This window comes from Lipotes vexillifer, unplaced genomic scaffold (assembly GCF_000442215.2).
Source record: "Lipotes vexillifer unplaced genomic scaffold, Lipotes_vexillifer_v1.1 scaffold1336, whole genome shotgun sequence".
Taxonomy (NCBI): domain Eukaryota; kingdom Metazoa; phylum Chordata; class Mammalia; order Artiodactyla; family Lipotidae; genus Lipotes; species Lipotes vexillifer.
The window spans coordinates 187177-201053 of NW_006796415.1; the positions used below are offsets into that span (position 1 = coordinate 187177).

General features: G+C 39.3%; 1 protein-coding gene across 1 annotated transcript in view; it reads left to right on the forward strand.

Annotated features, from left to right (window-relative positions):
- The window catches only part of CHM (CHM Rab escort protein), a 209157-nt gene that overhangs the window by 159979 nt on the left and 35301 nt on the right, over window positions 1-13877 (forward strand). Inside the window, exon 12 of the mRNA XM_007468558.1 lies at window positions 69-165. Within this exon, the coding sequence (XP_007468620.1) occupies window positions 69-165 (97 nt within the window). The remainder of the gene's footprint in view (window positions 1-68; window positions 166-13877) is intronic.

Consider the following 13877-nt stretch of genomic DNA (forward strand, 5'->3'; position numbering starts at 1 on the left):
ACTCTAGTGATAGAAAAATGAAAATGAGATCTAACAGCTATGTCTGATATTTTGTTTCTGCTTTTTAGATTTCCATTTTGACAGTGCCAGCAGAAGAACCAGGAGCTTTTGCTGTTCGGGTCATTGAGTTATGTTCCTCAACAATGACATGCATGAAAGGCACATGTAAGCACAACAGAGTCTGGTATTTTGTCTTTTGTGTTTGTTTAGGAAGTAAACGGGGATAGTTACTGTTCTCAGGGTTGTGATAATAGAGTTTTGCCATATATATATATATATATATATATATATATATATATATATATATACACAGTATTTGTTCAAACAGTGTATATTCATACAGTAAGTCATTTCATACCTTCCCCTTGCCTCTAAACATTTCTATGGCTAAATCTTCACAGGCACCATTGTTAATATCTCCGGTGAAAGGATTTCTGTGACTTTCCAATTCTTTCTTTCTTTCTTTTTTGTAACATCTTTATTGGAGTATAATTGTTTACAATGTTGTGTTCGTTTCTGCTGTATATCAAAGTGAATCAGCTATATGTATACATATATCCCCATATCCCCTCCCTCTTGTGTCCCCTGCCACCCTCCCTATACCACCCCACTAGGTGGTCACAAAGCACCCAGCTGATCTCCCTGTGCTATGTGGCTGCTTCCCACTAGCTATCTGTTTTACATTTGGTAGTGTATATATGTCAGTGCTACTCTCTCACTTTGTCCCAGCTTACCCTTCCCCCTCCCTATGCCCTGAAGTCCATTCTCTGCTTCTGCATCTTTATTCCGATCCTGCCTCTAAGTTCATCAGAACCTTTTTTTTTTTCTTTTTAGATTCCATGTATATGTGTTAGCTATGGTATTTGTTTTTCTCTTTCTGACTCCCTTCAGAAAGGAAGGAGTCTGTATAACAGACTCTAGGTCTATCCACCTCACTATAGAGGACTCAATATCATTTCTTTTTATGGCCGAGTAATATTCCATTGTATATATGTGCCACATCTTCGTTATCCATTCATCTGTCGATGGACATTTAGGTTCCTTCCATGTCCTGGCTATTGTAAATAGTGCTGCAATGAACATTGTGATATGTGACTCTTTTTTTGAATTATGGTTTTTTCAGGATATATGCCCAGTAGTGGGATTGCTGGGTCGTATGGTAGTTCTATTTGTAGTTTTTTAAGGAACTTCCATACTGTTCTCCATAGTGGCTGTATCAATTTACATTCCCACCAACAGTGCAAGAGTGTTCCCTTTTCTCCATACCCTCTCCAGCATTTATTGTTTGTAGGTTTTTTGATGATGACCATTCTGACCAGTGTGAGGTGATACCTCACTATAGTTTTGATTTGCATTTCTCTAATGATTAGTGATGTTGAGCATCCTTTCATGTGTTTTTAGGCAATCCATGTATCTTGTCTGGAGAAATGTTTATTTAGGTCTTCTGCCCATTTTGTGATTCAGTTGTTTGTTTTTTTTGATATTGAGCTACATGAGCTGCTTGTAAATTTTGGAAATTAATCCTTTGTCAGTTACTTCATTTGAAAATATTTTCTCCCATTTTGAGGGTTGTCTTTTCATCTTGTTTATGGTTTCCTTTGCTGTGGAAAAGCTTTTAAGTTTCATTAGGTCCCATTTGTTTATTTTTGCTTTTATTTCCATTTCTCTAGGAGGTGGGTCAAAAAGGATCTTGGTGTGATTATGTCATAGAGTGTTCTGCCTATATTTTCCTCTAAGGGTTTTATAGTGTCCATCATGTTTAATATGTCATTTAAAGCTGTGTTTCCTTATTTATTTTCATTTGGATGATCTGTCCATTGGTGAAAGTGGGGTGTTAAAGTCCCCTAGTAGTATTGTGTTACTGTTGATTTCCCCTTTTATGCCTGTTAGCATTTGCCTTATATATTGAGGTGCTCCTATGTTGGGTGCAGAAATATTTACAACTGTTATATCTTCTTCTTGGATTGATCCCTTGATCATTATGTAGTGTCCTCTGTGTCTTTTGTAATAGTCTTTATTTTAAAGTCTATTTTGTCTGATATGAGAATTGCTACTTCAACTTGCCTTTCATTTCCATTTGCATGGAGTATCTTTTCCCATCCCGTCACTTTCAGTCTGTATGTGTCCCTAGGTCTGAAGTGGGTGTCTTGTAGACAGCCTACATACGGGTCTTGTTTGTATCCATTCAGCTAGTCTGTATCTTTTGGTTGGATCATTTAATCCATTTACATTTAAGGTAATTATCAATATGTATGTTCCTATTCCCATTTTCCTAATTGTTTTGGGTTCGTTATTGTAGGTCTTTTCCTTCTCTTGTGTTTCCTGCCTAGAGAAGTTCCTTTAGCATTTGTTGTAGAGCTGGTTTGGTGGTGCTGAATTCTCTTAGCTTTTGCTTGTTTGTAAAGGTTTTGATTTCTCCATTGAATCTGAATGAGATCCTTGCTGGGTAGAGTAATCTTGGTTGTAGGTTTTTCCCTTTCATCACTTTAAATATGTCCTGCCACTCCCTTCTGGCTTGCAAAGGTTCTGATGAAAGGTCAGCTGTTAAGCTTATGGGGATTCCCTTGTATGTTATTTGTTGCTTTTCCCTTGCTGCTTTTAATATTATTTTTGTATTTAATTTTTGATATTTTGATTATAATGTGTCTTGGCATGTTTCTCCTTGGATTTATCCTGTATGGGACTCTCTGCACTTCCTGGACTTGACTGACTATTTCCTTTACCATGTTAGGAAAGTTTTTAACTATAATTTCTTCCAGTATTTTCTCCAACACTTTCTTTTTCTCTTCTTCTTCTTTTGGGACCCCTATAATTTGAATGTTGGTGCGTTTAATGTTGTCCCATAGGTCTCTGAGACTGTCCTCAATTCTTTTTTCTTTATTCTGCTCTGTGGTAATTTTTTCCACTAGTTTATCTTCCAGTTCACTTATCAGGTCTTCTGCCTCAGTTATCCTGCTATTGATTCCTTCTAGAGAATTTTTAATTTCATTTATGGTGTTATTCATCCTTGTTTGTTTGCTCTGTAGTTCTTGTAGGTCCTTGTTAAACATTCCTTGTATTTTCTCCATCCTTTTTCCAAGATTTTGGATCATGTTTACTAACATTACTCTGAATTCTTTTTCAGGTAGACTGTCTTTTTCCTCTTCATTTGTTTGGTCTGGTGGGTTTTTACGTTTCTCCTTCATCTGCTGTATATTTCTCTGTCTTCTCATTTTGCTTAACTTACTGTGTTTGGGGTCTCTTTCTTGTAGTCTGCAGGTTTGTAGTTCCCATTGTTTTTGGTGTCTGCCCCCAGTGGGTAAGGTTGGTTCAGTGGGTTGTGTAGGCTTCCTGGTGGAGGGGACAGGTGTCTGTGTTCTGGTGGATGAGGCTGCATCTTGTCTTTTTGGCGGGCAGGACTGCATCCAGTGGTATTTTTGGGGGGTGTCTGTGAACTTATTATGCTTTTAGGCAGCCTCTCTGTTCATGGGTGGGGGTGTGTTCCTGTCTTGCCAGTTGTTTGGCATGAGGCGTCCAGCACTGGACCTTGCTGGCCATTGGGTGGAGCTGGGTCTTAGCTTTTAGGCAGAGATCTCTGGGATAGCTCTCGCCGATTAATATTACATGGAGCTGGGAGGTCTCTGGTGGTGCAGTGCCATAAATTCGGTTCTCCCACATCAGAGGCTCAGGCCTGACACCAGGCTGGAGTACCAAGACCCTGTCAGCCACACAGCTCAGAAGAAAAGGGAGAAAAAGGGAAAGAAAAAAAATTGAAAAAAAAAAACAAACAAATAATTAAAGTAATAAAAATAAAAGTGTACTTAATAAAAATGAGAGAGCAACTAAACCAATAAACAAATCCACCAATGATAACAAGTGCTAAAAACTATACTAAGATAAACATAAAAATCAGAAATAAGTCAGGTGCAGGCAGCAAACCCCAAGTCTACAGTTGCTCCCAAAGTCCACCACCTCAATTTTGGGTTGATACCTTGTCTATTCAGGTATTCCACCGATGTAGGTACCTCAAGTTGATTGTGAGGTTTTAATCTGCTGCTCCTGAGGCTGCAAGGAGAAATTTCCCTTTCTCTTCTTTGTTTGCACAACTCCTGTGGTTCAGCTTTGGAGTTAGCCCCTTCTCTGCGTGTAGGTTGCCCTCAGGCTTCTGTCTCCCCACCAGACAGGATGGGGTTAAAGCATCAGCTGATTAGGGGCCTCTGGCTCACTCAGGCCGGAAGGAGGGAGGGGTACGGTAGTTATAATTGGAATGCGGGGCGAGCCTGCGGCAGCAGAGGCCAAAGTAACATTGCACCAGCCTGAGTCGTGTGTTCTCCTGGGGAAGTTGTTCCTGGATCACGGGACCCTGGCGGTGGTGGGCTGCACAGGCTCGCGGGGCGGTGTGGCGGTGTGTAGATAGTGATCTGTGCTTGCACACAGGATTCTTGGTGGCTGCAACAGCAGCGTTAGCGTTTCATGCCTGTCTCCGGTGTCTGAGCTGATAGCCGCAGCTCACGCCCATCTCTGGAGCTCGTTTAAGCCGTGCTCTGCCTTCTGTGGACAGACAGGGAAGGAATCCCCTCTCCTTGCGCATCCTGAAACAATGGTCTGTTGCCTCTTAGGTCCAGAGTTTTTCCCGGATTCCCTCCCAACTAGCTGTGGCGCACTAGCCCCCTTCAGGCTGTGTTTACGCCACCAACCCCAGTCCTCTCCCTGAGCCCTAACCTCAGCTCCCAGCCCCTGCCTGCCCCCCGGTGGGTGAGCAGACAAGCCTCTCGGGCTGGTGAGTGCTGGTCGGCACCAGTCCTCTGTGTGGGAATCTCTCCGCTTTGCCCTCCGCACCCTTGTTGCTGTGCTCTCCTCCGTGGCTCCGAAGCTTCCCCCCTCCGCCACCCACAGTCTCCGCCCGCGAAGGGGCTTCTAGTGTGTGGAAACCTTTCCTCCTTCACCGCTCCCTCCCAGAGGTGCAGGTCACATCCCTATTCTTTTGTGTCTGTTTTTTCTTTTTTCTTTTGCCTACCCAGTTTCATGCGGAGTTTCTTGCCTTTGGGGAGATCTGAGGTCTTCTGCCAGCGTTCAGTAGGTGTTCTGTATGAGTTGTTCCACATGTAGATGTATTTTTGATGTATTTGTGAGGAGGAAGGTGATCTCCGCATCTTACTCCTCCACCATCTTGTAGGTCCTCCTATTATTCCTTTTAAGTGGACAAACTGAAAGAGCCAGTTCACAGAGGTCTAGTTCCAAGATCCTTTGCAAGGATTCTTTCTTTAATTTTTTTAAGTTTATTGGAAACTTACTTTCGCAAAATTTATTTTCTTTACTGCTAGTTTTCCTCTTTTCCTTCGAATTCTTAATCTAGTTACTGAATTTCTACCATGTATAAATCCTCAATGTATTTCTTTTTTATGAGACTAAAGTTAGGGACTAATTAATCTATCTGTTCTTTTGTGTGTATTAAAATTTCTGTCTCACCACTCTCGTGTATCATGCCTCCTCCAACATGTTTCTTAAAGATGTTTCAGTAAGTTGAAATCTGCATGTATACATTAGCCATCACTATGCCTAGACCTAAACTGTACTTGTAGGGATTATAAAGGAACAGAGGCTGACATTCCTGATTTGAAGTATTCATAATCTTACTGCACATCTAATGGAACAAGACAATATTAACTGTGTGCTCCGGTAGGCATATCAGGATAGATAAAGATGAATACAACATAGGCCCTGAACTTGGGGGACTCACAATCTAGTGGGACAGATAAGACAAACACAGAAGTAGCTGTAAGAGGCAGACTATTAAAATACCACAAGAGAGGTACCAACAAACTAGACACTAGAGAGTCATAGGAGGAAAACATAACAGTATCATTAGGATGTTTTTAAATTCTATAAACTTATATTAAGTTTTACTGAAACTCTTACATGAATTATGAGAAGCAGAAGACCAATATGGTTTGGCCTAGTCAAGGAACACTTGACTATGTTTACAAGTGTAGTGCTATTACTTAAAAAAAATGGCAAAAATGTGGTCAAAGAGAAGTGAGAGCTTGATGCCAGCAGGGAGAGGGAAGAAAACTTATGCAATATTGCTGTAATCCTAAATTTCCATTTGAAAAAGCTCAGAGAAGGTTTTTTTCCTTTTATAGTGATACAGGTGAATCTTTACCCTGACATCTATCCTTATTATTTTTCCCCTATTACTTTAGCCAGTTTTTGTGTGTGTCTTTTTATCTGTGTTAGCATCTTAAGTATAAAATAAAACTGCACATTTTTAGTTTTCTAAATTGCATTCATTTTATGTTTATGAATATTTTTGTAAATTTATTTTTATTGATTATTTTTCTATGTGAAATATTTTGTATTCCTAGTCTAATAATGCATATTCACTGTTGACAATTTGGAAGATGTAAAAAAAGAAAAGTAAAATTACTATAATCTTTCTACTTAGAAATGATAAATACTTGGTTATGTTTGTCTTTGTGTATGCATGTATATTTTCATAAAAATGCAATCCTAATTTATATACTGTTTTATAATCTGCTTTTTAAAAACACTTAATAATACAACAAAAATCTTTTTGCATGTCTATGGTATAATTTTCAATGATTGTGGATATGCCATTTTTATTTAACCCCATGATGTTGGATTATTTTGAAAAATTTTACTTGATAGTCCTGTAACAGGCAGCCATCTTTATAAGTAAATATTTGTGAGCATCCATTATTTTTTGTAAGATTTTTTTTAGTGGAATTATTGGGTCAAAGTGTATGGATTTTTTTTTTAATTTTGGAATAATTATAGATTCATAGGAATTTGCAAAGATAGTACAGAAAGGTCCTATGTATCCTTCATCCAGTTTCTTCCAATATAGTGCAATATCAAAGCCAGGAATGTGACACTGGTACAATATGTGTATGCAGTTTTATCACATGTGTAGATTCTTATGACATTACCACAAGGATCCCTATTGTTGCCCTTTTATAGCCACAGCCAAATCCCTCCTTCCCCACACCTGTTACCTAATCCCTGGCAACCACTAATCCGTTTTCTGTCTCAATAATTTTGCCATTTTGAGAATGTCATATGAAAGGAATTATACAGTATGTAGTCTTTTGAGATTGACTTTTTTCACTCGGTGTAATTTCGTTAAGGATCATCCAACCTGTTGCATGTATCAATAGTTCATTCCTATTTATTGCAGAGTAGTATTCCATGGTAAGGTATACTTTCTTCTGGCCTTCATGGTTTCTCATGAGAAATCTGTTGTTTATCCCCTATAGCTAGTGTTTGTTTGTTTGTTTGTTTTCCTCTCAAGGCTGCTTTCAAGATTTTTTTCTTAGTCTTTAATTTTTAGAAGTTTGATTATGATGTGTCTTGGAATGGATTTCCTTGGATTTATTCTATCAATATTTGGAATTTGTGCAGCTTCTTGAATCTGCAGGTTTATATATTTTGTCAAATTTGGGAAATTTTCATCCTTTATTTCTTTGAGTACTTTTCAGCCAACCCTCTTTCTCCTCCTTCTTCTGGGAAGAAACATGTCTATTAGATCTTTCACTATAGTTCCACATGTCTCTGAGGCTCTGTTCATTTTTTTATTCAAATATTTATTACACCTATTGACAGCAGTGTAACCTGCTAGACACAGTGGATTATATGAAGGAGTATAGCCAAAGTGGTAACAATACTAAGATAGTATTGATACAGAGAGTACAAAGATAGTACAAAGAGCAAGAAGAGCCCAAACTACATGTATTTCTGTTCATGTTCATATAGTCTATTTTCTCTCTTTTGTTCATATTGTGTCATATTTCGACAGTTCTACTTTTAAGTTCACTGATTCTTTCGTCTGTGCATTCCATTCTGCTCCTGGACCCAACCATTATGTTTTAAAGTTTTAATTATTACATTTTTGGTTTAAAATTTTCCATTTGGTTCTTCTTTAAATCTTCTACTTGTTACTTGTGGAATGCATCAGGATTTTCAGAACTCTAGTGAAGAAGCAGGTATCAGAGATGACTAACCCATGATTGATTAGAATAAGAATTCATTACTAAGATGGAATGAACTGATGAGGGATGGTTGTGACTTTTTATTTTTTAGATTACTGTTAATGTTTTAATGTTCTTTTTTTCTGGATTTAAGAAACCCTTTTTTTTCTTAAGCTATCTATAAATTATAATTATGTGTATTGTGCTTTATAAACAGAAATGAACAATTTATCTTTTCTCAAAAAAAAATCTTCTACTTGTTTGCTAAGGCTTCCTCTTTCTTTGCTGAGACAGTTTGTTTCATTGGTTTCCAGCATGTATGTTTGTAATTGGTCATTGATGCTTTTTGGTTTTTTTGTTTTTTTTGTTTTTTTTTTGGCTACGTTGGGTCTTCAGTGCTGCACACGGGCTTTCTCTGGTTGCGGTGAGCACTCTTCGTTGTAGTGCGTGGGCTTCTCGTTGCAGTGTCTTCTCTTGTTGCAGAGCACGGGCTCTAGGCACGCGGGCTTCAGTAGTTGCGGTGTGTGGACTCAGTAGTTGTGGTGCACAGGATCAGTTAGTTGTGGCTCGTGGGCTTTAGAGTGCAGGCTCAGTAGTTGTGGTGCACAGACTTAGTTGCTCCGCGGCCTGTGGGATCTTCCCAGACCAGGGATCAAACCCTTGTCCCCTGTATTGGCAGGTGTATTCTTAACCACTGTGCCACCAGGGAAGTCCCTGATGCACTTTTATGATTGCTACATTAAATCTTCAGACAAGTACAGCAGCTGTGTCATGTTGGCATCTGCTGATTGTCTTTTCTTATTTAAGTTGCGGTTTTCCTGGTTCTTGGTATAATGAGTAATTTTGGATTGATATCCAGGCATTTTTGTTATATAATGGGACTTAGATCTTATTCTTAGGCTTCCTCTGACACTGCTCTGGTGGGGAAAGGGAGTGCTCCCTTGTTACTGCCAGGCGGTAGTGGAAGTCCTGGTTTCCCACTTGGCCTCTCCTGGCACCCAGAGGTTGGAGAACTTCCTTATTACTGTTGAGTGATCGTAGTGCCGGCTCTCCACTAGGCCTCCACTCATTCCAACCTGGCTAGGAGGAGCAGCAGTGTCTCGACACTGCTCCCCACATGGCCTCAATGACACTGTGGGGAGAGGGTGTGGCCTCATTACTCAGGCAATGGTGAGAGACTTCACTCTCCATTTGGCCTCCTATGACACCACTACAGTGGGGCTGGGGAGCGGTCCTCATTACTGCTGGGTAGGGGTGAAAATCTAGGATCCCATAATGGTCTCTGCTGACATGGTAGAGGATGGGGACTGTTTCTCCATGTGGGGATGAAAGTCCTGGCTCCATCTTGGCCTTCTTTGACACCACCCTGCCAGGGAGGTTGGGGCACCTCATTACAGCCTGGTGAAGAGTGGAAGTCTACACTCCCCATTCAACCTTTAATAGTGAGTGTAGAGGTGGGGCCTTGGTTTTCTTCTATGGTCTTTGACTGGGGTAGAACAACTATGTCTAAAAGTTTTTTTATCTTGCTAGGTTGCCCCTTTCCTGGTCTTTTGACTAATGAGAGCAGACTTTTGTTGGGGCTTTGTTTGTCTGAGTCCATTGATGTTTCTTGGTTGCCATTTTCTCTGGTAACCAGTCTGAGATACATGAGGCAAAAAGAGAACCCAGGGAGGGACTTCCCTGGTGGCACAGTGTTTAAGAATCTGACTGCTAATGCAGGGGACACAGGTTCAAGCCCTAGTTCAGGAAGATCCCACATGCCGTGGAGCAACTAAGCCCATGCGCCACAACTACTGAGCCTGGCCTCTATAGCTTGCGAGCCATAACTACTGAGCCTGTGCGCCACAACTACTGAAGCCCATGTGCCTAGAGTCTGTGGTCCACCACAAGAGAAGCCATCGCAATGAGAAGCCTGCACACCACACCAAAGAGTAGCCCCTGCTCACCACAGCTAGGGAAAGCCCACACACAGCAATGAAGACCCAACGCAGCCAATAATTAATTAATTAATTTAAAAAAACAAAAGAAAACCCAGGGAACTCTGCCATTTTGTTCCTTTGGTCCCAAGGTCCCTAGCTGGTCTGCTTTTCTTCTCTGTACTTCAGGGTTTTCTTATGTTTGTTTTATATATTATGTCCAAGATTTTTAGCTGTAGTTAGCAAGAACAATAGAGAAGAGTACCTTTACTCCATCTTCCTGGAAATGGAAGTCCCAAAGTTTCTGCAAGTTTCTGGAGTTTTTAGGGCTTTTGATATATAATGTCAAATTGCCCCTCTCCCAAAGTAGTATCAACTTGCATATCCAATGGTAGTTCATAAGCAAACATGTCCGTTTCTCTAAACAAACAAGAGCACTGGGTATTATCAAATCTCCGTTGCCAGTTTGAAAGTAGAAAATATTTTGTTTAAATGTGTATTTAATAATTCATGAAGTTGACCATCCTTTCTTAGTGTTTATTGGGTATTTATACTTTTTCTATGAATCCCTTATTCATTTCATTTTTCTACTGATTATTCTTTTCTTATCAACTTATAAGCACAATATAAACATTAAGGGTAAAAAAATAATTAAAAATAAACATTCATGAAAAGCTGTTCAACATCACTAATTATTAGAGAAATGCAAATCAACACTACAATGAGGTATCACCTCACACTGGTTAGAATGGCCATCATCAAAAAATCTACAAACAGGGCTTCCCTGGTGGCGCAGTGGTTGGGAGTCCGCCTGCCGATGCAGGGGACATGGGTTCGTGCCCCGGTCCGGGAAGATCCCACATCATGGAGTGGCTGGGCCCGTGAGCCATGGCTGCTGAGCCTGCGCGTCTGGAACCTGTGCTCTGCAACGGGAGAGGCCACAAAAGTGAGAGGCCCGTGTACCGCAAAAAAAAAAAAAAATCTACAAACAATAAATGCTGGAGAGGGTGTGGAGAAAAAGGAACCTTCCTACACTGTTGGTGGGAATAGAAATTGGTACAGCCACTATGGAGAACAGTATGGAGGTTCCTTAGAAAACTAAAAATAGAGCTGCCATGTGATCCAGCAATCCAACTCCTGGGCATATACCCGGAGAAACCCATAATTCAAAAGGATACATGCACCTCAATGTTTATTGCAGCACTATTTACAATAGCCAGGACATGGAAGCAACCTAAATGCCCATCTTCGGATGAATGGATAAAGAAGATGTGGCACATATATACAATGGAATATTACTCAGCCATAAAAAGAAACGAAATTGAGCTATTTGCAGTGAGGTGGATGGACCTAGAGTTTGTCATACAGAGTGAAGTAAGTCAGAAAGAGAAAGAAAAGTACCGTATGCTAACACACATATATGGAATCTAAGAAAAAAAATGTAATGAAGAACCTAGAAGTAAGACGGGAATAAAGACACAGACCTACTAGAGAATGGACTTGAGGATATGGGGAGGGGGAAGGGTAAGCTGTGACAAAGTGAGAGAGTGGCATGGACATATATACACTACCAAACATAAAATAGATAGCTAGTGGGAAGCAGCCACATAGCACAGGGAGATCAGGTCGATGGTTTGTGACCACCTAGAGGGGTGGGATAGGGAGGGTAGGAGGGAGGGAGACGCAAGAGGGAAGAGATATGGGAACATATGTATATGTATAACTGATTAACTTTGTTATAAAGCAGAAACTAACACACAATTGTAAAGCAATTATGCTCCAATAAAGATGTAAAAAAAAAAAAGAAACTTTGCAGTTTCATATTAACTATAATGATAACATAAAGTTTGCTTATATAAATTTTCTGTCATGAGTAAAATTTTTGAACTAATTTTGTATTGTGAGGGATGAACCTATTTGTGTGTTTATATATACATATGCAGACACATATGTGTGTTTATCAGTACATCACTGTATAGGAAACAAATTCCAAAGAGTATATGCCAAAATAGTCATAACAGTGGTTATCCCTAAATGGTGGGAAGACAGGTAACTAACTTTTAGGGTTTTTTTTTGTTTACCTTGATTTTCTGATTTCTCTACAGTATGAATTAAAAACAGATTTAACTGGTTATGCCACAAAGATAAAGGATCATATTACAGACATGTATAATAGTGTAGCCAAAATTTGACATACTATATCAGATGTTTGTTAAAATTTTGATTATATACAGTTGAATCCACAGTTTGGGGTGTTTATTTCTAGGCTGCTACAGTATAAAAATGTTTCAAGTGGTCATTAAATTTGAGCATTTTTCTTTATGCTTCATTACTATCAAACCTTCCTACTTTGATACATAATTTCTGAAATTTTAAACCACTTTTCCAAATTGCCTCACAACATAGTAATCAGTGACCCATCTTAAGTTAGCCCTTTCCCATGTGGCTCCTTCCTTCTTTGTCATTTGGATTCTGTTCCTGCTTAATTCATTTATTTATGTGTGTGTATACTTTCTCATCCCCAAACCTCTTCTTCAGGTCAGCTCATTCAGGAAAGTCTTTCTAATGATTGAGAAGGACAAAGCATGTATCTTTGTGTTCTGTAGTCATATGTAGCATGAAGTGGTATTGTGATCTTCACATTTTTTAAAAAAAGCAATATCTTAGTTATTTTAAACATCACCAGGACATTTCCTTGGAATTTTGACATTGCTAAATTTCCAATATATTCTTTGGGGGAAACACTAAAATGCATTTCACATGTATGTATTTGTCTTAGTAGCTTTCTCATATAATAGAGTTATATTTATTCATGGAATCACTGTAGAGGTCAAGGAACTTCCCTCATATTATTAAATTCTCCAGGGTTAAACGTTATGTGGTAAGAAATGGTGGTAGGACATCTCTGCACTTTCCAAATATAGGAGATCCCCACCTTTGGATGAAGTGTATTCTTTGACAATATCTATTAAAGCAATTTGTGGTGAGGCAAACTTTTGTCTACTCACCCCTGCATTTCACAGAGACTGTCATAAGCTTCATAAGGGTTGGCCTTGCAGGCTGGTTTAAATGCCTGTTCATCCTTCAAATCTTAGTTCAAATATTATCACCTTCCCCTGCCTCATTCATGTACTTAGGCTTTAGCTCCTGTATTTAGGTAGAACTCGAACTTCTTTCTATTTATTACAATTTAATAATAATGATAATTAACATTTATCAAGTACTTAATATATGCAGGCTCTGTTCTAAGTTCTTCACATGGATTAACTTATCCCTCACAACAAATCTGAGATAGGTGCCATTATCTTTTCTGTTATTCAGATGAGGAAACTGAGACACAGAAAAGGTAAATGATTCACCCAAGGTCACAGATTTAGTAAGAGGGAGAAGCAGAATTTGAACCCGGACAGTCTGACTAGGGCTTACACTTTTAACCACCATGCTATACTGTTTCTCAGAGTAGTTGTAGCATAATTAGCTTTACATTTCTTATCCAATATGAGGACCAGAACCATGGCTTGCCATTTCTATTCCTAGAACTTAAGTATTGGATTGGCCAAAAAGTGCCTTCAAGTTTTTAAGTAAAAGTAAGACACATTTTTCATTTTCACCAAGAGCTTTATTGAACAATGTATTCACCCTTTTGTTCCACTACCTTCTGCCATTTTTCAGGCAACTTCATAATTCCATCTTCCCAAAACTTTTTATCTTTTTGAGCAAAGAACTGTTCCAGGTGCCTTCTACAGTCTTCCGGGGAACTGACACTTTTTCCATTAAGAGAATTTTGTGAAGAACAAAATAAATGGAATCCGAAGGTGCAACGTCTGGTGAATACGGCAGATGAATCAGAACTTCCCAGCCAAGCTGTAACAGTTTTTGCCTGGTCATCAAAAAAACATGAGTCTTGCATTACCCTGATGAAAGATTATGCATTTTCTGTTTAATTCTGGACGCTTTTCATCGAGTGCTGCTTTCAGTTGGTCTAATTGGGAGC